This window comes from Schistocerca cancellata, chromosome 2 (genome assembly GCF_023864275.1).
Source record: "Schistocerca cancellata isolate TAMUIC-IGC-003103 chromosome 2, iqSchCanc2.1, whole genome shotgun sequence".
NCBI lineage: Eukaryota > Metazoa > Arthropoda > Insecta > Orthoptera > Acrididae > Schistocerca > Schistocerca cancellata.
Genome location: NC_064627.1, coordinates 253,795,447 through 253,819,929, shown reverse-complemented (window position 1 = coordinate 253,819,929; position 24,483 = coordinate 253,795,447). Strand labels below are relative to the sequence as shown.

The following is a 24,483-nucleotide window of genomic DNA, read 5'->3' as shown; positions in this document are numbered from 1 at the left end:
AATCATCGTTTCACTTCTGTTACTATCATTATTATCACCCAACTTTTGGATGTGGCAGCTATTCTTACTTTCTTTGGAGAGAAATTTTGTCTTATGCTTCCACATATATTTCAGAACTTTGTTTGCTATATTCGATATTTAGTCAGTTGATTTTGTATTTATAGTCCTGTACTTATGTGACCAGAAATCTTGGTCATCCTGCCACCAAACTTCACTAATCCCCACTGTATCTAACTTTAAACTATTCATTTCCATTTTTTTAAATTGTTTAACCTGCCTACCTGATTAAGAGATAGGGTGTTCCACCCTCTGATCTATAGAATGCCAGTTATGGTTTTCCTGATTGCAACATCCTGCTGAGTAGTCCCAGCCTGGAGATCTGAATGGGGCCTATTTTAGCTCAGGAATATTTTACCTGAGGTGATGCCATCACCACTTAACCATGCAGTAGGACTGCATGTGCCTGGAAAAAGTACTGGCTGTAGTTTCCCCTTGCCGTGATCTGTCAGCAGTACCAGCACTACAGAGCCATATTGGGTGATGTTGCAAGGCCAGGTCAGTCCATCATATAGACTGTTGTCCTACAGTTACTGAAAAGGCTGTTGCCCATTTTCAGGAACAAGATGTTTGTCTGCCCTCTCCACAGATACACCTCCATTGTGGTTGCACCTATGATATAGCTATCTGTGTTATTAAGTCACACAGGCCACTTTACCTCTCTAATGCATGTGGTTCATGGGGCAGAATAAACAGTTTAATCAACTAAAATGTATACCACATATTTCTTTCATCAGATGTAAGGGAAATATTTGTCAGGTAATGATAATGAAGTTAATACACAAACATTAAATGACTGATACGTGAACCCTAGCTACCATGTTGTGAGCTAGAAATAATGTGTGTTCAGTTTATCATTTTACAGACAACAGAGTTTTATCCAAGATCTAACAAACAGGGCAAATGGCATTACACAAAATGAATATTCACAGTATCTTAAATGAGAACCTAAGACACTTGCTTGAAAAGGAAGAAAAACAAAAGGGAGAAAGGAAGAAATAAACTACAAAATTTAACACCTCATCTCATACGTTTAATGTCCTTGTGAACCAAGGATCCTGAACCACTTCTTTCCTTTGCACCTCTTTATCACCTCAAATATTTTTTCTTTTCTATATCCTTTTACTAATCCAGATAGAAGACATACTTTAAAGGCCTACAAACAAGCACACTCTTCAGTGAATTTTTTGTTGATTTGTAGCCTTGATCCTCCTCCAGTGGGATCTAAACTAAATACCTTACAGTTGTTCTGATTCTGAATAATTTTAAGAGAGACAGATTATCATGAAATAATGACAGGTATTATCAAATGTAGTGCTTGGTTAAAATATTGGTTCTGCAAATGTTAATAATTTTGTAACATGTAGACTATGAGAATATAAAATGATTTATCTATGGGAAAATTACTATTTTTTATTAAATTCTGTTTTTACAATAATTCTATACATGATTCACAGTCTACATTGTACAAAAGATATCTTTTCAACAACAAAAAACAGCCACAATTGTACATTGCAATATAGATTTCCCAACTCTCCTTTCTAATAGAAGTAATCTTACTTCATTTACAGTTGTGGTCTCTGTTAAAGCATTATACCTATCATGGGGAAATCAATCAACATAAAAATGGTAAAGTTCTTGACTTCTTCCTATAGTAATGTTCTGAAAGGCACACATGCTGCATGAAAACGATATGTCAGTGTGGACATACTCCATGACCACAGTAATAAATCTTTTGAGCTGAAAATATATAATAGATTTTGAAGTCTTTTCAGTATTTTTACATGGATTTTAATTCTTTACATGCAGACTGGTAAAATGTCACTTTTTTGCAACTATGACTTTTAGTGTAAATTTCATCACTGTCGTGAGCAGTTATCCATGAAATCCCCAAATGTGTTGCTAGCAGCTGTAGCTGCAGTGTGTTAAAGGTTTATCATTTTTTAAGATATTTACTTAAATTTCTCTGAGCACAGATATAAGTAGAAATAAATTGCGCACACATAGTACTTGCTAAAAGCCTCATGTGCTTCCCAAATCTCTGTGTGTACTTATTAACAGATCATAAGTGGTACAATATGTATGAAATCATTAATGGAGAAATGGCTAGACTTCAACAAAAAGTGACATTCTGCCTCATTTCTGGAGTTCGTCATTATATTCACTGTGCACCCAGAATGCAGTTATTTTTTTGTGTAGGACAAATAAGTAACAAATACAAATAATATAACTAACAAATGTAATCTTACTTTTCACAGTATTCTTATTATGTGTGTCAAACTATATGTATCTCAAATAATTAACATTTGATATCCACATTATCTGAAAGGCACAGAGATATGCTGTTTTTCTTCTCAATGAAATCTGTCATTTTATTCCTGCAGGAATCCTGTATAAATGAAAGACTTACATGATTTTTTGAGGAAAAAATAGTGTTCATTTATGGAATTGTTGTGCCATGAGTTCTTATTCATAGTTACTTTTCAACTGACTTTATGAGAAAGAAATCTTTCAATTTAAGCATGACAATCTTACATAATTTAATTATAAAATATGAAATGGATTCTAATATCATGTCCAATGACAATAGTCAATATTCTAAACTCTTGAGAATTCTGGTAGTTTGTAAATGTGTAAAAATTATGAATACAGCAACTCAATACACTCCAGAAAAGTCAGCATACAGAATTATTGAGAGATAGTTGTCTCAATGTGTTTTGGATACACATCAGGTTCTATGTAATACAAAAATGCTTTCCAGATTTATTTATATGTGCTTATTCTCCTGATGACTCATTCAGAATTCACTTAAAATGTACATTAATACACCATCATGTCTGTTATTATAGTGAAATTTTCTTTTTACTTATAAACATAATTAATATTTATTAAATCTGATAATGAATTTCTAACCATATTAAGTTGTTTGTTGCCACATTTTTCACATAACTGAAATAAATGCATGTGCTACTCTTTGTCACATGTTCTAGGCCACTTGATTCGTCATCACAATTCTGAAGTCACTTATTGCAGCTGAAAGTGCAGATTAATTATCTGAATGTGTCCCTTGTCTTTGCTCTTGCTCAGTCATACTGGGACAGCAGGTGAAAATTTAGATTTTTTAAATATACATATTTATATATATATCTATCACACCTATTGAGTAGCATGAACATGTTGATGGTATAATGATCCTCTTAAGATCATGCCATTAGAGCAACTTGACTGACTAGTGTAGTAATATCAGTTTGATAAATTATTTTGTCTGCTCAAGAAGTTTGGAAAAAACTACCCTTAGCTTTCGCTTGCTCATATTATCTACCTGATCTTTCAAGTTGAGAACTACCATATTAAAGAGAACACTTGAAATAAATTTCATCAGTGTTTAGCAACACCGAAGATCCTGAGATAGAATGTTGTCTGTAACTACTTTGTCAGATCTTGACTAACTCAATCCATCTGATTGAACAGTTGACTTTTAATGTCTGACAAAATACATAAGTACACATCTTCATATTTCTTTGGAATGTATCCCTCATCTAAAACTCTGGACAGCTGCACAGGTTAATAAAAAACAGGCACAGATTATGTCACTATTACATTGTGTAATAATGTATATTTCACTATGGTCTAACTTTTCCACTTAAGCTTCAGTCCTGTCTTCAATCCTTTGATAGAATCCTTAGAAATTTCTAAGCTCACTCACAACAGTGTTCAAAATATGTATATTGCCATCAGTCAGGAGAGATGTCCCTCCTTGTGAAGATACCTTTCACATCCTTTGTTCAATTTGTAACACTTTCAATAAAATATATGTGTCAAGCAACCACAATTTCCTCTGGCGATGTCAATATTATCTGTAAACTGTACACAGCACAATTCACATGTTCTACTGGGTTCTAGAACTTTGATTCATGGCGGAACTGTTGATACTATTTGAGCCTCTTGAACCCTGCCCCATCCTGGCCGAGCTTTAGTTCCTCATACAGAGACGGCGCCACTTCTGTCTGTTGTGCAGGTACATGCAGCGTCTCCTGTTTCCAACCCGCTCCACTGGCAGGATTAATACCATTGGAAATGCTGTTTCCATTGGCCATGGATGTATCTGCTTGGGGCTGTGGGATCTGAAATAGCAAAATTAACTGTGTGCACTTCAAATGGAAACTTTAAGTCAAGCAACATTTGCTATTGCTGCTATCATTGTGGCTTCAATAGCTGTACTTTTCACAGTCTGAGTTTTTTTTGTTTTGTTTTTTGTTTTTTAGAAAATGATCTAACACTAGGGCATAAGGCAATGTCTGGGGTAAATGAAATGAATTAATAATAATTTTGAGATGAACTCTAACTGCGTATAAATTTTCATTGTTATTTTTACTTGCGACATCTTACTGCAGACACTGGCAAATTTGTTTTATTTATGTTCCAGAAGTTAATACTCTAAAAGATAAATACAATAGTTTGTTTGGCATATGAGTTCTAATTTGGCCAACATGTAAAATTCATCTGGACTTCCATGTGATGGCTGCATTGTTCTAGTGAAATGCTTGACTTTTTTCTTAACTGGTTGAAACAACAGTTCAAGTGGTTGCAAAATATAAGAGTTATGCAGAAAATAAATTACAAGGGCCCACAAGGAAAACAAAAACATCAGTAAGTAAGAAGTATTTGCTTCATTATTTACAGAGATTAGTTGGCTACTTCTCAAAATAGCCACCACTATTATCAATGCATTTATATATATATAAGAAGAAAGATGATGAGACTTACCAAACAAAAGCGCTGGCAGGTCGATAGACACACAAACAAACACACAAAATTCTAGCTTTCGCAACCAACGGTTGCCTCGTCAGGAAAGAGGGAAGGAGAGGGAAAGACGAAAGGATTTGGGTTTTAAGGGAGAGGGTAAGGAGTCATTCCAATCCCGGGAGCGGAAAGACTTACCTTAGGGGAAAAAGGGACGGGTATACACTTGCACACACACACATATCCATCCCTGTCTGCTTGTGTCTGTGTATATGCAGATGGATATGTGTGTGTGTGCGTGCGAGTGTATACCCGTCCATTTTTCCCCTAAGGTAAGTCTTTCCGCTCCCGGGATTGGAATGACTCCTTACCCTCTCCCTTAAGACCCAAATCCTTTCGTCTTTCCTCTCTTTCCTTCTTTCCTGACGAGTATGTTTGTGTGTCTATCGATGTGCCAGCGCTTTCGTTTGGTAAGTCAAATCATCTTTGTCTTTTTTTAATATATATATAGAGGGAAACATTCCACCTGGGATGAGACTTACCAAACAAAAGTGCTGGCAGGTCGATAGACACACAAACAAACACAAACATACACACAAAATTCAAGCTTTCACAACAAACGGTTGCTTCGTCAGGAAAGAGGGAAGGAGAGGGAAAGACGAAAGGATGTGGGTTTTAAGGGAGAGGCTAAGGAGTCATTCCAATCCCGGGAGCGGAAAGACTTACCTTAGGGGGAAAAAAGGATGGGTATACACTCGCACACACACACATATCCATCCCTGTCTGCTTGTGTCTGTTTATGTGTGGATGGATATGTGTGTGTGTGCAAGTGTATACCCATCCTTTTTTCCCCCTAAGGTAAGTCTTTCCGCTCCCGGGATTGGAATGACTCCTTACCCTCTCCCTTAAAACCCAAATCCTTTCATCTTTCCCTCTCCTTCCCTCTTTCCTGACGAGGCAACCGTTGGTTGCGAAAGCTAGAATTTTGTGTGTATGTTTGTGTGTCTATCGACCTGCCAGCGCTTTTGTTTGGTAAGTCTCATCATCTTTCTTTTTAGATATATATATATATATATATATATATATATATATATATAAACAAATATGATGTGACTTACCAAATGAAAGTGCTGGCAGGTCGACAGACACACAAACGAACACAAACATACACACAAAATTCAAGCTTTCGCAACAAACTGTTACCTCATCAGGAAAGAGGGAAGGAGAGGGAAAGACGAAAGGATGTGAGGCAACAGTTTGTTGCGAAAGCTTGAATTTTGTGTGTATGTTTGTGTTCGTTTGTGTGTCTGTCGACCTGCCAGCACTTTCATTTGGTAAGTCACATCATCTTTGTTTTTAGGTATATTTTTCCTTCGTGCAATGTTTCCTTCTATTATAACTATATATATATATATATATATAGAAGGAAATATATATATTTTTTCCTGTATATGAGAGACATTCTACTTGAAGATTGTTTGCCAGTGTTCAGTGTTGGTGGGTAAATACGATATTGCTGTGCCTATGTTGTTCTGAATTATGATGCAATGTTCCTTTGGAAATGCATACATGCACATCCAAAGGAATATTGCATCATAATCTGGAATAACGCAGGCACTGCAATATTGTATCATATCGTATCTCAGTATATGGTCAGAAGATGGTTTAAGGATTACCCTTAATATCAAGCTTTATTTTCATCAAAGTATTATCAGAATCTGCAAGAATATTTAACTTTCTTTCATAATCTGTTCATTCACTCAATTTTCAAAGACTCTTAGTGAAGGAGAACATTAATGGATGTGAGCCAAGGCATATATTAAAAAAGTGACATGTCCATTAGAAATGGTAGTGATTAACTGTTGTCGAACTGCTTTCTTTCATTCTGTTCTGCATCGAGAAGGAGTACCTTCAGGGATGTGGAATAGGTCAAGGCATACAATAACGTAAGATAGAGACACCATGGAAACTTATACTGTATTATCAATAAAATATCACTATACTGCTTAATGCTATTCATGCTTATGCCATTTAAAGTTAATCAAGTAAATTAGCAAGGAAGCTGCTACTCTGAAAGAGGCTACTGCCTCCTTGGTTTTACTGTATAGCTTCTATTTTTCTGCTGTTAGTGGTTTAATATTTACTGATTACAATGGTATTTTTCAATGACAACATTTTAACATCTACAAATACTGAGTCCTATTTATAGTACAGTATTACTTGTCAGACAACTATCTGACAAACACTGTTACTTGGAATGAAACTAATGAAAATTTTAAATCCCTGAATCTAGATATTCTGATAATTTGTAGAAAGAATGCCTAATGAGGTATGTTTTTAATTTTATTTTGAACTAGTAAGGATTAACAATTTGTTGCTTTTTGGTAGATGGGAGCTTGTTGAATATTTTACCATCAGAGTACATAACACCATTCTGAACCCTGGACAACAAGACAAAGTCTACATGAAATTTTTTTTGCACAGCCGTACCCCAAATTTGTTTATAGGTAATGCCTTCAAAGGAGAAATCACTGTTGATGCCACCTCCTTGTACACTAACATTCCTAACGGCTATGGCCTTACCACTATTCAACACTACCTTTCCCAATGTCCGACAGATTCGAAACTGACAACCTCCTGCCTAGTTGCCATGACCAACTATATCCTCATCTACAATTACTTCTCCTTTGAAGGCATTACCTACAAACAAATCCAAGTTATGGCTATGGGCACCCACATGGCACCATCATATGCCAACCTATTCATGGACCATCTAGAGGATTCCTTCCTAAAAACCCAGAATCCTAAACCCCTCACCTGGTTCACATTCATTGGTGACATCTTTGCTGTCTGGATTGAAGGTGAGGGCCATCTAGAGGATTCCTTCCTAAAAACCCAGAATCCTAAACCCCTCACCTGGTTCACATTCATTGGTGACATCTTTGCTGTCTGGATCGAAGGTGAGGACATCCTATCCACATTCCTCCAGAACCTCAACAACTTCTCCCCAATTTGCTTCACCTGGTTCTACTCAACCCAACAAGCCATCTTCCTAGATGTTGGCCTCCACCTCAAAGATGGATACATCACTACGTCCGTCCTTATCAAACCTACTAACCATCAGCAATACCTCCACTTTAAGTCCCTTCTGTACAGCCTAGCCATCCGTGGTCATTGCATCTGCAGTGATGAGCAGTCCCTGAATTACATTCTCCGCCAGAGTTTTGATTGCCTCTCATCGCGCCCTGAAATGAGAAATGTCCTGCCCACTATCCCGTCTCCCCTCCCACAATGATATTCCACCATCCACCAAATCTACACAATATATTCATCCATCCTTACACAAGTCCTGCTCCTAATCCCTTACCTCATGGCTCATACCCCTGTAATAGACCTAGATGCAAGACCTGTCCCACACATCCTCCCACCACCACCTACTCCAGTCTGGTGATTAACATCACCTATCCCATCAAAGGCAGGGCTACCTGTGAAACCAGTCATGTGATCTACAAGCTAAGCTGCAACCACTGTGCTGCATTCTACGTAGGCATGACAACTAACAAGCTGTCCGTCCACATGAATGGCCACTGACAAACAGTGGCCGAGAAACAAGTGGACCATCCTGTTGCTGAACACGCTGCCAAACTTGATATCCTTCATTTAAATGATTGCTTCACTGCCTGTGGCATATGGATCCTTCTCACTATCACCAGCTTTTCTGAATTGTGCAGGTGAACTTTCCCTGTGCAATACATCCTACATTCCCATAACCCTCCTGGCCTCAACTTTCTTTAGTCATTGTCCTCACCCACCCAGCAGCTTCCCTGTTCCCATTCCAGCACTACACAGCCGTCATTCTACCACCACACCCAGTCTTTTTACTTCTTTCCTTTTTTGCTACTTCCACCCCCGCACCCCCCCCCCCCTCCCCACCTTTCCCCAGCCCTCCATCCAACCTGCAAGACTTCACTGTCTGCCACCCTCACCATACTATCCCTCCCCCTCCCCCCCAGCCTCCTCCTTATCTGCCCCCCCTCCCCAGCAGTCACCACTCCCATCATGCACTGGTGCTGCTGTACGCAGTGGGGTTTCAGTTGTCTGAGACTGCAGTTGTGTATGTGTGTGTGTGTGTGTGTGTGTGTGTGTGTGTGTGTGTGTGACCATTGTTGACAAAGGCCTTAATGGCTAAAACCTTTAATTGTGAGAGTCTTTTTGTTGTGCCTATCTGCGACACAGCATCTCTGCTATATGCTGAGTGGCAACTTCCCTTCTCATAACATTGTTACATTTCATCCTGTTTTTTTTCCATTGTTTAATCTGTGAATAGTTTTCTTTAATTTGGCGTGTCCAGTAATTATGGTGTTATTCTTTCCTAGAACTCTTGCCTTCTCTTTAATACTTGCCTTCTTGCATTCAAGAATTTCTTATCCTTGGTTACATTGTACCTGCAATATCATTTGCTGTTTTGTAAGTACCTTTGTCAAATAATTATACTTTTTGTCTCTATCAACACAATCTTCATGTTTTAAGATTGTGCACTTGTTTCTTAATTTAAATTTGTTGCACTTTGAAGTTTCAGAAATAATTCTTATATTCTATTATGTTATCCTGACTGATGATTTTATTTCTTTATAGTTGTGTACCTATTTTTACTCATTATCTTATGATCCTTCAATCAGCTGCATTTCAAAAGTGATTTATAACTGTCATCTCATATAAAATATGTTTACTGTACAGATGTTAAGTGCTTGTAGACTTGTTGTTGTTGTTTTGGTCCTAAAATTGTATTCATGCTTTGAATTATGTTTTTAGGAAAGTGAAATATTGGTAATGACAAAAGATATTAGCAAATAAACGTACTGTAAACAAGCCGTCAAAAAACAAAGTTTTTTTGAAGAGGTTCCTGCAGAATGTACTATAGCTAACATGAGCTATAATTGATATAAAATGATTCTGTGTTCTGAAAATGCTATCCCTTTTAAGTTTGGGTTTCTCCCAAAAATAATACTGTAAATCACAGTATGTGTAAATGTGAAGAATAAACAACAATATTTTTTACATTTTTGAATCATCTGTAGCAGTAACCATATATACTAAAAATTTACATGAACATTGGTGCCTCTTCAATTCTAAGATATGAGTTTTCTAGTTAATATTGTGATCTATCACTAGACTTAAAGACTTAGAGTAGTTAGGCTTCCTTCATGTGTTTCATGTTTGAATATATTATTTTTATAGCTTATTGATTTCTATAAGAAATACTGAATTGAATGTGTGGAGGCTTTTCAGAATTTCATGATAATCCACACCTATCAATATGTTACAGGATATGTCCATTAGCTGAATAATTTCTAATGGAGAAATAAAGTTGCAGAACATTCTGAACTGGAAATAGGAGAATGAATCTTAGCATCATATCACTATTAAGATTACATTGGGGACTTAAAACACAATAAAGTCCCAAGAACATTATGACTTGACATGTCATTCATTGGACAAGGATTACATATTGTGTGACCCTGAAATAATAATGTCAAATGAACAATGGAAACTCCAGTTACAAATATCAACAATGTAGGAAAAGATAGAGTGCTACTTACCATAAAGAAGACATGTTAAGTTGCAGACAGATATGATTAAAAGACACTCACATATATCTTTCATCAGTGGAGAGAGAGAGAGAGAGAGAGAGAGAGAGAGAGAGAGAGAGAGAGAGAGAGAGAGAAGAGAAAAGGAATCACACCCCATGCACACATGTCCACCAACTCCAGCACCTCGGGCTGGAATGCAACACCACATGGAAAGCAAGCAGCAATCTGGAGGGGCTGGTGAATGGGAAGGTGAATTCCACCCCTCCTTTCACAGTGACCTACACCTTTCCAGATTCTGCCAATCTCTGGCCCTCACAAATCTGGTACTGGAAAAACACATTTCCATGGCACAGGCATCCCAGAATCACCTCTGCTCGCTCTGCAAGATACTACTACTCTGCAATCCCTAGTCCATACAAACATCTCTGAAATTGAATCTCTTGCTCTCCAGCACCTGTAGGAGCATTCCAGGCACCACCTACATAAATTACCCAACCTGCTGACATCCTACTGCTGCCTAGTGGCACCACAGGTTCAGCCCCCAGTGTTCCTCATTTTCCACTCCTCATGGCAGCTAAATCCTGACTAGATGACCTTTTCAAATTTCCACATCCCCCAAAATTCCCTATCAACCATCCACCAAATCCAGTGCCAAAACATTCCTGTAACACTGTTGTTTACCCCTCCATTAAAACTCACAGCTCCACAGAAGTTTCAGTTTTACCCAAAGGCCTCACTTTTAGCCTTACACTCAAATTTAACCATGTTGGACTTGGCAAAGACCTACTCTTCTTCTCCCAATCCCTGCAATGGAAACACTCCTTTGCCACCAGTCCCTCAACCAAAACCACTCTAATTCCAACACTGAACCCTGCCTCTTCCAGTTCTTACCACCATCCAACCATGATCCTCCGCCAACCCCTCCCACCTAACCACCCGCTGGTCACTTTCCAGAAATTCCTTACCCCCAGCTTAGCCTCACCATCCTTCCCCAGGTCCCTACCTCAGAGCAATAATCTTTCAGCAAAAGAAACAATGGCCATACACGACCTCAAAACAAATCCTGACCTAATCATCCTACATGCAGACAAAGGTTCCACCACTGTTGTTAAGAATTGCAGTGACTATCTGGCAGAAGGCCTCTACTAGTTGTCACAGTCCTCCACCTATAACCCTTGCCAGAGTGATCACATCCCAGAAGTCAAACTCCAATCCCTGCTTAAAGCCTTATGCCTTTCCCAGAACATCTCCCCTAATTCCATTTTCCTCCTCATACCTATGACACCCCCGCACACCTATCTTCTACATGCTCCCCAAAATTCACAAACCCAACAATGCTGGATGTCTCACCATGGCTGGTTATTGTGCCCCTCCTGAAAGAACCTTGGCACTCATTGATCAACACCTCCAACTAGTTGCTTGTAATCTAGCCTCCCACATCAAAGACACCAACTGCTTCCTTCACTGACTCTCCACCATCCCCACCCCTTTACCTCCTGGATCCTCCCTTGTCACTGTTGACACCACTTCCCCAAACACTAACATCATTCATGCCCTTAGTTTTGAGCACTGCCTTTCCCAACTTACTTCAGACTCCAAACCTACTACCTCATTCCTCATACACCTTACTAACTTTATCATAACTCACAACTACTTCTCATTTGAAGGAGAGGTTTGTAAACAAATCTGCAGCATAGCCTTGGGCACCCACATGGCACCCTCCTATGCCAACATTTTTATGGGCTATGTAGAGGAGAACTTCCTAGCCTCCCAAAACACCAAACCCCTAGTGTGGTTCAGGTTCATTGATGATAGCTTCATAATCTGGACCCAGAGCCAAGACATCCTATCTTTGTTCCTTCACAACCTCAACATTTTCTCTCCCATCTGCTTCATGTGGTCCTCCTCAACCCGTGTGCCACCTTCTTCGATATTAACCTGCTCCTGTCTGATGGCTCCATCTGCACCTCTGTCCACATTAAACCCACCAACCACCAACAGTACCTGCATTTTGACAGCTGTCATCCCTTCCACACAAAAAAATCTCTCCCACATAGCTTGGCTACCCGGGGATGGCGTATCTGCAGTGACAAAAACTGCCTTGCTTAGTATGCTGAGGGTCTCACCAAGGCCTTCACTGACAGGCACTACCCCCAGTCCTAGTCCACAAACAGATCTCCCACACCATTTCCCCCCACAACCTCAATCCTCCCACCACCCCCAAAACCTCCCACCAACCCCAAAAATCAGCCACAAAGGAGTGTCCCCTTCACCACCCAGTACCATCCCAAATTGGAACAACTGAACCATATCCTTTGCCAAGACTTTAATTACCTATCATCATGCCCTGATGCCCTGAAATGAGGGACAGCCTACCTGAGATACTTCCGACTCCTCCTAAAGTGGTGTTCTGTCGCCAACCCAAACTCCACAACATCCTAGTTCATCTCTACACCACTCCCAGACCCAACCCCTTGCCAAAAGGATCATATCCCCAATCCACCAACCCAACATTTCCTTTTCCAGTCCTACCAATTATTTATCCTGACCAATCAGGGGCTGGTTCACCTGTGAAAGCAGCCATGTCATTTACCAACTCTGCTGCAATTGTTGCACAACTTTTTATATTGGTATAACTACCAACCAGCCGTGCTGCAGGATGAATGGCCACCGCCAAACTTTGGCCAACAGCAAAGTGGACCACCCTGTGGCAGCTGAAAGTAATACACTAGATTTCAATGGCTGCTTCACTACCTGAGGCATTTGGATTCTTCCCTCCATCACCAGCTTTTCTGAACTGTGCTGATGGCAGTTATCCTTACAATATGTACTCCCTGCCGTAATTATGCCAGCCTTAATCTACTGTAACATACTCTCCCCAATCCCTCCAATGAACAGTTTCCACCTCCTATATCCTATCATTTCCTCCCCATTCTCATCTCCCACCCCATTTGTAGCCTTTTGCCAATGCACCCATCTGCCTTTCTCGGCTCCTCTCCTTTTTTCCCCATCTCTCTGGCTCACAACCTCTTGACGCCATGCCTGTTGGCAGTCTAATCCCTACATGCTCCACTAGATAGCATTTGTCTCTCTCTCCACCTGTACACTACAATCCCTTCCCCTTCCCCTTCCCCTTCCCCTTCCCCTTCCCCTTCCCTATCCCCACCCCCTCCAGACAGCTGTTCGTGTCCTATGTGATGTTCCATTCTGCCCGAGATGCTAGAGTTGGTGGTCATGTGTGCATGAGGTGAGCTTGCTTAAATAGCAATCTGTCTTCACTAATGTCAGTTAAACATACTGAGAAAATAAATCATTTACCTCAGTAACAGGATGTGTGATTCCAAAGGAGATGGAAACTGTTGTAACATACAGGAACTGTATTATACCAATCAGTGGTCTAACATTTTGCAGTTGTTTATACCATAAAGCCTATAATTAATAATCAAATGCTATTCCTGCACATTTAAGATAAAAGGTATTCTCTGCATTTCTCACCCAAGTCCTCAGATAGTAATTTATCCAGGAGGAAGCTTTACGGGTCCAGCTGGACCAAATGTAAAATCTCTTTTACATGAACAAAAGGAAACTGGACTGCTTTGTGCAGCATTATATATAGAATAATTCAATGAATTATTATAACCTCTGTCAATGGTAACAAACCTGTATGTGATCCATGTTTACTTCACGAAGATAGCTTGGATTTTCAAAGGCAACTCCTCCAGTTGATTTATTTCCAAGCATTCTTCTAGTTCGTATAAACCAGACAGCTCCAGCAACAATTCCAGCTGCAATGATTAAGGCAAGCACCACTCCAACAGCAATTCCAACATGGGAGCCATCGCCACCTGGGTAACATAGAAAATATGCCGAATCATCAGTGAACAAAATTTTCTATTGGATTTAACTCGTACATGAAATGGTGAAAACATTGGAAGAGTTTTCATTTGAAGGTATGTTATACATGTTGTTGACTCTTGTACTTGAAAATGTGACAAAAAATTTACTGTGCCAAAAGGCATTAAAAACATTAATAAACCTATACCTACAGGAGTTTAGAACAAATAAACCCTACATGCTACGATGTTTGGTACTGATATTATGGTGTCTTCATGTTATAGCACTGGTATTTATATCTTAGTGATACATTATCACCTATATACTACTTTATGATGGATTATGAAGCTTGAATGTTTCATGACATACCTCAGAATAATTAATAATTAGTGGAATCATGCATCAAACAGTCAGAATCAAAGTAAAAATTCTGTGCTCCTACTTCACACAGAGAAGGCATGGCAGCTGTTTTGCTACATCCATCATAAGATGCTGATCTTATACCAAGCATACAAGCCTTACTTTTTCATACTTACAGGTTTGAAGGAATAGCTAGAGGAAAGTTTTCTGCCAACTACAAAGTTGATGAAGTGATAGTTGGTTAAGGGGACATACAACACTTTTATGACATTAAAATAAAAGGGTCCCTATCTAGGCTCATAAGAAGTATAGAATGGTGATTACCAGTACATGAAAAAATATTTGAAGGTCTTCTCTAAAAATTTATCAAATTAGTATACTCTGTGGTAAAAAATGTTCAATGCAGTCATGTTTGCATAATTAAGAAGCCTCCATGGTATAGTGATTGGCATCACAGGTTACTGGTGTGTTATTTCCCAGGTTCAACTCCCAAACTGCAACTCAACAAGGTTTAAGACAAGATTCATTCATCCTTGAGAGACCAAATGAGAAGCTGCTCTCCATAAACAAGTGGCAATACTGGCATGCAGGCCACGGATAAATGTTTTATTTAGTGCAGCTAAGGAAAAGGCAGCTGTTTTCATAGTAGTGTCTTTTTCTCCAGTTTAGCTGGCATAATCACCAACAGTACTAAGTGATAGTACTAGTGGTAAGTTATTGTCAGTGCAGCTCACAGATGAAATTTCTATGATTTCTGTTTCTTTTATATTGAGACTGAAGTGATATCATACAGAAAGTTTGCAATTCCGACACTGGCAAAATTAAGAAACTAAGGCAAAATGGCTGTGGTGATGTTATTAAACATAGCAACGTCATTCTACGTGATCCTGAAAATGTATATTACTTATAAAAAATCCAGACTGTGGTGATGTTTTAAGGAACAGTGACAGATTGAGACCATGCAGTGATTAAATCAAAAGGAAGACAAGAGGTTAGAGTTTAAAAGTTCATTGATAATTAGATCACAGACAAAAAGCTATGGCAGCTATTTTACTTCAGAATTGTTGAAACTGTTCATATGATTGACTCATGGGTGGAATTTTGCTAATAATAGAAATGGGTGCTGAGCTATTTACAAAACAGATCTTTTCAAAACAGTCTGTTTCTTTAGTAATGATTGCTGGCTAATGACAGTACACAGGAAGTGAGAGTTAATCGAGCTAAAGGTGAGCTTGAAAACCACAAGTCTCTGGTGTAGTATTAAATGTAATGCATTTAGACAGGAACATCTGTATGTGAATATGTAGTGTGAGAGTTCTCCCCTTTTGTATGGAAATTGATGAAGAACATATCCTGAAGGAGAAGAGGACAAAGAGAAAATAAAATTAACTTAAAAGTTGCAGTGCTTAAATGGACACAGATGAGGTGGACACATTGGCTTCTTCTGATGCTAGCAATTATCAACAATGTGCTGTTTATTTGTAAACAAATCATTTCATGATAAACATCAAAAGTCCCCTGAAAAGGTAGTCATATAATATAGTAGTGAAAATGAGATTATTTGATGATGGCAAAAGTGACATATTGCTGAACGTGGGCATTGGCAATTTGTTGATAGACTGGATGTATAGATATCATAGGGATGGTATCTCGAACAGTAAAAAATTTAAAAAACTAAGTGTGGGGGATAAAAATGTATAATGTGCTTTATCATGTTCAGAAACACCTCTTACAACTTCCCCAAAAGTTTCATGTCAATATCTTGAGACGTTTCTGTTTGATTTACAAAAATGAATTTAAAATGTTCAGAGTCACCCCACTTTCAAAATATCATAGGTAAATGAAAAACTTAAAGTTGTGACAACATTACATGAAACAGCTATGTATTAAAAACCTTACAAATGTGACAAAAACACTTGTGGTGTCTGATAATTAAAATTACACATTGTATTGAGCGACCAAATGCCCACATTCATAGAAAACTCTGCATACCTTTTGAGAGGAATTCTGATTTAAATTTTGTGTTTCATTTTTCAGAAGGAAACAAGTGGAAGCAAAAAATGGATGCAGCATAATGCCCTGGTCTTATATGTACTTTCCCAGGAGAAATGATCAATATTCAGGATTATGACAGGAGCGGTCATTTGAAGTAAAAACAAATCCTAGTAAATATGCAGTCTAAAAGCCATGCAATAAGAGCTATGAGCTCTTGGTGAGGAGAAAAGATGTGTTTCACAGTAGCAAAGATGAACAAATGCTCATAGGTCTCAAGGTGTGTATTTTAGAGCTCACGTTTATTGGATTTTTCTTTTTCACTTCCAATGACCATTCCTGTTGCATCCATGAATACTGACTGTTCATCTTCGTACACCCTGTATAAGTTCTCACTCAGCATTAAAAAATCCAGAAAATACAATAGTGGACAATGCAGAAGGGGTACATAATTCCATATTTCGTACATAGTTCAGCTAGCTTAATACAAAAAACTCATTATCAGCCACAGTAATACTAGGCATGCAGTGCATAAAAATTTGCAAAAGTATTGCTATACAACAATTTTACAATTATTTTTTTTGTAGAATTAACGCATTCAGGACAGTAATTTAAAGCTGTATTTACAAAGCACAAGTTATTTTGTCATGTAATTATTCTGGAATCAATAACTGCAACTGAGGATTACAAAAACTTACTATACAATATAAGGAAAGGAAAGTAGAAACTACAAATCTGTAAAGGATAAATTCATAAAATGTGCATCATTTATTTTGAAGTCTGCTGAACAATGATAAAATTTTTGATGATCAACCAAACATTGGAAAGAACTCTCAGAGAATAATACCTAGTATACCATTTCCAGGATATGCAATGGTATCTCATGACATAGATTCCACAAGTAACCAAAAGCTTTGGAAGTATTTATGATACATGACACTCAACCATCACCCACAACTCATGCAGACTAGTTGAACTAGCTTGAAGACACAAACATCTCGCAGGTGGTGAACAGAATGTTTCATCCCATCTGTTTTTTGACATCCTCATTCCCGAACATTGCAGTGTACCAATGTATACCATGACCCATCAGTCCAGGCAAGCTTTTCCTTGTTTAAAGTGTCCAGCAGTGATGTCTGCCTAGTGATGTGTTGTCACCAGAGGTATAAGTGTAATGCAGTGATTTAAGTACCACATAGCAAGAAATTTTTTGTGGATGGTGCAGCTGTTTACTAGTTCATGTTGTTCAGCAAGTGATTTGTTGTAAGGTGGCCCATATATCTGTTGTTACAATGGATGATGGTTAACAGTGGCCTCTGTCATCATCTCATTACCTACAGAAGTTCACTATGTGGGTGATTCTTTTCCCCAAACTGAGGTACTCAAAAAATGCTCTGGATATGCTTGCATGTGAAAAGTGCTTACTGTGATCTAAGAGACTGGGCACTTAAAATACGGCTACAGGGATGAAAAATGGTCAGTAAAAGCCATTTTTTTGACTGGTCAGATTTAGTTGGAATTTTTTAATTTGGTCTGTAAAGTCAGTTTTATACCATGGATTTTTTTAAAAAAAGCATTTATGTGATATGAAAAAAGTGTGTGACTGGTAAATTAATGTTTTATGTGGCTGACAGAATGAAAAATTCAAAAATTCCATTGAGAAGGCTCTGAATTCCAACTTTGTTAACAACCTTGAGCAACAGAGGGTGAGTCTTTAACTCTACATTGGGAATGTTAGCTAAATAATGTGATATCACTGAAAAAATAAAGATATTTGATGAATTTCAAAAGAGTCAGAAATTTCAGAAAAGAAAAATGATACATAAATCATATGAAAAAGATCATACATTTGTATCAGCACAGTCAAAATTATCAGAGCAGTCAAAATTGTAAAATAACCTATTGTTAGCAAAATTAAGTGAAAATATTAAATAATTTGTCACAAGTAGTCAGTTATAAAATTGTCCAAGTAAGATTAAATGTATTGTAAATATAATTTCAACAAAATAAGAAATGTGTTAACTGTTGAAAGATTATAAATGTAATCACAGATATAACTGCATGTACCAGTAATGTTTCAGTCTTTGTCTCGATTGTTCTTTTGATTTTGTCTACAAAATCTCATGCTCTACCCACTGTTGCCTTCAGTATCACCGACAATGCAACAGAAGCTGATAATGGCATGTGGTTTTAGGAATGATTTTATTCCCTTTTTATCCTTATATAGATAGCTGTGTGGCAGATTTTATAGTGTGTACAATGATTCTTTGTAACCTCTTCTTACCTACTTATTGCCTGAAGAAGTTGACTGGCTGGTCAAAACCAGTTACAGGATTGTGAATTGCTCATGTGGTTATGTCATGGGGAAGAAACATTACCACTTGTGAACATTACTGGTAACTCAGTATATGAAGCAGTCATACTGCTAGGACCAATGGTCTAGTTGACCAAAATGAAGTTATAATTCACATTATTAATGAAATAGTTGCTACACACTAAAAGAAAGAAAACCTACCAAATTGGAGTACTCTGACCAGTGCTTCCTTGTCAAAAGTATTATTTTTGGTTGGGGAAGAGTTGTGAGTGTGTGTATGCACAAACAATACTTTTACCTATCCTATATTTTGAATCCTTGTACTGTATTCCCTATAATTTTTCTTGTTACTTTCTCATACATTAATATGAGGAAGTATTGTAATAGTGCAATAATTTGAATTTGTGATTTCAACAGAAATACATATTTTGTCATCCACCAGATATTGTTTCACTGGTTTTGAAGTGGTATCTGTGTCTGTCTGTCTGTCCATTAGTGCATCTGTAGTTTGTGTAAGATATTACCTGGTTAATTGTAAAGTTTATTTTAACTAATCAGTATATATTTTTTTTTAATTTCTCTGAAAACAATAAGACACAGGTGAAATTTGGATGCTGTAGTGTCCCAGAATCATAGTGTCCCAGTGTCAAGAATCATAAAAGAAGGTTGTATACCTGGAAGAATCCTGGAGATACTAGTAGGTATCAGATAGATTACATTATGGTAAGACAGAGATTTAGGAACCAGGTTTTAAATTGTAAGACATTTCCTGGGGCAGATGTGGATTCTGACCACAATCTATTGGTTATGAACTGCAGATTGAAACTGAAGAAACTGAAAAAAGGTGGGAATTTAAGGAGATGGGATCTGGATAAACTGAAAGAACCAGAGGTTGTAGAGAGTTTCAGGGAGAGCATAAGGGAACAATTGACAGGAATGGGGGAAAGAAATACAGTAGAAGAAGAATGGGTAGCTCTGAGGGATGAAGTAGTGAAGGCAGCAGAGGATCAAGTAGGTAAAAAGACGAGGGCTAATAGAAATCCTTGGGTAACAGAAGAAATATTGAATTTAATTGATGAAAGGAGAAAATACAAAAATGCAGTAAATGAAGCAGGCAAAAAGGAATACAGACGTCTCAAAAATGATATCGACAGGAAGTGCAAAATGGCTAAGCAGGGATGGCTAGAGGACAAATGTAAGGATGTAGAGGCTTGTCTCACTAGGGGTAGGATAGATACTGCCTACAGGAAAATTAAAGAGACCTTTGGAGAGAAGAGAACCACTTGTATGAATATCAAGAGCTCAGATGGCAACCCAGTTCTAAGCAAAGAAGGGAAGGCAGACAGGTGGAAGGAGTATATAGAGGGTTTATACAAGGGCGATGTACTGGAGGACAATATTATGGAAATGGAAGAGGATGTAGATGAAGACGAAATGGGAGATAAGATACTGCGTGAAGAGTTTGACAGAGCACTGAAAGACCTGAGTCGAAACAAGGCCCCGGGAGTAGACAACATTCCATTTGAACTACTGATGGCCTCGGGAGAGCCAGTCATGACAAAACTCTACCATCTGGTGAGCACGATGTATGAGACAGGCGAAATACCCTCAGACTTCAAGAAGAATATAATAATTCCAATCCCAAAGAAAGCAGGTGTTGACAGATGTGAAAATTACCGAACTATCAGTTTAATAAGTCACAGCTGCAAAATACTAACGCGAATTCTTTACAGACGAATGGAAAAACTGGTAGAAGCCGACCTCGGGGAAGATCAGTTTGGATTCCGCAGAAATGTTGGAACACGTGAGGCAATACTGACCTTACGACTTATCTTAGAAGAAAGATTAAGAAAAGGCAAACCTACATTTCTAGCATTTGTAGACTTAGAGAAAGCTTTTGACAATGTTAACTGGAATACTCTCTTTCAAATTCTGAAGGTGGCAGGGGTAAAATACAGGGAGCGAAAGGCTATTTACAGTTTGTACAGAAACCAGATGGCAGTTATAAGAGTCGAGGGGCATGAAAGGGAAGCAGTGGTTGGGAAAGGAGTAAGACAGGGTTGTAGCCTCTCCCCGATGTTATTCAATCTGTATATTGAGCAAGCAGTAAAGGAAACAAAAGAAAAATTCGGAGTAGGTATTAAAATTCATGGAGAAGAAGTAAAAACTTTGAGGTTCGCCAATGACATTGTAATTCTGTCAGAGACAGCAAAGGACTTGGAAGAGCAGTTGAACGGAATGGACAGTGTCTTGAAAGGAGGATATAAGATGAACATCAACAAAAGCAAAACGAGGATAATGGAATGTAGTCAAATTAAGTCGGGTGATGCTGAGGGAATTAGATTAGGAAATGAGACACTTAAAGTAGTAAAGGAGTTTTGTTATTTAGGGAGTAAAATAACCGATGATGGTCGAAGTAGAGAGGATATAAAATGTAGACTGGCAATGGCAAGGAAAGCGTTTCTCAAGAAGAGGAATTTGTTAACATCGAGTATAGATTTAAGTGTCAGGAAGTCGTTTCTGAAAGTATTTGTATGGAGTGTAGCCATGTATGGAAGTGAAACATGGACGATAACTAGTTTGGACAAGAAGAGAATAGAAGCTTTCGAAATGTGGTGCTACAGAAGAATGCTGAAGATAAGGTGGGTAGATCACGTAACTAATGAGGAGGTATTGAATAGGATTGGGGAGAAGAGAAGTTTGTGGCACGACTTGACTAGAAGAAGGGATCGGTTAGTAGGACATGTTTTGAGGCATCAAGGGATCACAAATTTAGCATTGGAGGGCAGTGTGGAGGGTAAAAATCGTAGAGGGAGACCAAGAGATGAATACACTAAGCAGATTCAGAAGGATGTAGGTTGCAGTAGATACTGGGAGATGAAGAAGCTTGCACAGGATAGAGTAGCATGGAGAGCTGCATCAAACCAGTCTCAGGACTGAAGACCACAACAACAACAGTGTCCCAGCAGTTCACTACTGTGTAAGGCAGGGTGGAGCATGATACTTGTATGAAAATCTTAACCTGGGAATACTCAGAAATTAAATGACATCCTTCTTAAAAATTTCTCTCTCTCTCTCCCTCTCTCTCTCTCTCTCTCTCTCTCTCTCTCTCTCTGATGAACAGTAGTCCTAATTCTTTTTATTTGTTGTTTTTTGATTAACTGGATTACTTTGACAAAATTATTGGAAAACATACTGCAAAATCAGAATGGTTCTATAAAGAGTCAGCAATAGTTTCATGGTTTATGAACAGGGACAGAAAAAGTGTGCAAGTGAAGTTTTTGTATGTTGTGCGTACAAACATTTTCATTTTCTTGGGACCTTAGCACTACAGAGGAGCAGGCTTCTACTGAGAAGCACAGAGAATAACGTAATATGAAACTGAGTTCTTCAGAACTACATTTGTCTTCAGCCCTTCCTGGATCTGCATGTAGCAATGATGGTGTAATTTGATCTCCCAGAGCCACCAATGATTCAGGTTTATTCTGATAGGCAAAATGCTTCAAGAGCAGAGTTAATCTGGTCTTTTGAAAATGATTACACTTTGCTGTTCAGCAAGCTTGTGAAGATGGCAAAGAAATCTTTGGTACAATATTTCCAAGAAGTGTTCCTTCTTACTTCATCCATTCAACAACACACACAAGATACTTTGTATGTGATGATTTAGCTGCAGTATTGGAGGAGCACAGTTCTCTTTATGTTTGGACAAAACTGTGATTGCAGCTCCAGAGAAATAGCTTCAAACTGTAGCTGAATACCGGTCTGGTTCCTAACAAATGATTATGAAATGACATCCACCTACTTTCTTCATTGCTAAAGTGACTACTTGTAATATTTACTCCAAGTTGAAATGAAGCCTTGGTTAATGCCCAGCTTTCTTGGTCAAAGCTATTGATGGTAGGTTGTGATGGATCCAGTACTAACAAAACTGTGAATCATCTCTTGAATGATTCTCTAATCCTGTTATGAAGAAAACAGCTGATTGGTGTTGGGGCATGTAACATACACATCATTCATAATGCATTCCAGAAAAGATTCCACACTTTGGTGAAAAAGCTTCAGATATCACCTTGTTTCTCTGTAATTTGTTTGATGGCCAAACATCTCATTAGCAGATTTTGAAAACATAAATTCAGATATGAAACTTCGAAGGCATTGGTTTTTAGAACATGTTTCCTCTAGATGGCTGATATTAGAACCAACTGGAGAGAGACTTTTATGTCAATGATCAGCTGTTGAAAAATTCTTTCTTCAGTTCATACCCCAGAAAAAAGGAAACTGATGAGTTCTGTTAAACTATTAAAAGACAAAGCTACCAAAGCAGAAATTATGTTTGCTTGTGCAAGTGCTTATTCATGCTCAAGATGCACTGGTTTTTCTGAAGAGTTCCTTTAATGCATCTAATCCATAATTGCCTCACAAACCTTGTCAGAACACTCACAAATCGGTTTTGTGTTTTTGCTGCTCCACTGAGTCTGGAAGCATTTGGTGATAATATTACTTGCCATTCAAAAACATAGTGTTCAATACTAGAAAAAAATGAATAACTAAAGAAGCTAGGTGCACAAGAAAGAAGCTATATTTACATGTAAGCTAGAAAGCACTGTGTGTCTGCTTGTACACACATTTTGGAAAAGTCTTCAGATTAACCTGCATTGCAGTGTCTTCGATGTTTGCATTCTGTGAAGAGGGTGAAAGAAGGGTCATACAAAAAAAGTGAAATTAGGTGCAGTTCTACCAACTGAGTACATTGAACATGGACTTGTTGATGAATGGAAACTATTGACACTATAGAAAGAAAAATGAGGTAGTAACAAGAATCCAGCAGACATCTACTGGAGTCTTCTTTTATTTAAGAGAAAACAAGTACCCTACTGTTATGAAAATTTTGAAGACTGCAATTGCACTCTGAAATGTCAGTGCTTATGTAGAAACTGATTTTCACTATTTGGGAAGATCACGAATTAGGACACTGCAAATATGTGTGAAAGTACATTGAATGCTCATTTGACTGTTAGAGATGTTATAGTGAATGTGTTTGAGGGGGAGGTTCACTTTTTAATTATCAGTCAGGAGCTTCTTCAGTTGGCATTCAAAGCTGATGTCAGATACAAGCAATACTGTGAAGATGAGAAGAGAGTGGCTGTGGGAAACAGGAAACAAGAACAACAGGAAAAAGAAAACTTGTTGCAAGCAAATATAAAGAGTAAGTTTGAAAACTGAAAGTAAATATTGAACAGGTGCTAAAGAAAATGAAAGAGGAAGAAAAGGAAAAAATATTTTGATAGATTATTGGGTGGTGCAAACATGTGGTGTGGCCCAAATAATGTTGGGAAATGTTACAAAAGTTAGGGGACAAGAAGTGAAGAAAATTAAAGACATAGAAGAGGTACAGAAAGCAGTTTATATCCAAAAAAAACTGTTCTTCCAAAGAAGCAAACACAAAATGAGATTTAATGACCTAATTTTGTAAAGAAAGCTAGATGATTTTCTACATTACATTTAAAAATTAAAAGTTGTAATCATTTTGTGTGTATTATTCTGAAATCAGTACTGTATAGCAGCACTTTAAAGTTTTTTGTGATCTTTGAT

General features: G+C 38.0%; 1 protein-coding gene across 2 annotated transcripts in view; it reads right to left on the bottom strand.

The window, feature by feature from the left end:
• Positions 1-1,068: 1,068 nt before the first annotated feature.
• Positions 1,069-24,483, bottom strand: part of LOC126161581 (Ig-like and fibronectin type-III domain-containing protein 1) — a 666,669-nt gene continuing 643,254 nt past the window's right edge. For both annotated transcript variants that reach the window (XM_049917526.1, XM_049917527.1), the window contains 2 exons: positions 14,052-14,236; positions 1,069-4,181 (listed from right to left, as the gene is read on the bottom strand). In XM_049917526.1, the coding sequence (XP_049773483.1) occupies positions 3,990-4,181; positions 14,052-14,236 (377 nt within the window). In that variant the 3' untranslated portion in view covers positions 1,069-3,989. The remainder of the gene's footprint in view (positions 4,182-14,051; positions 14,237-24,483) is intronic.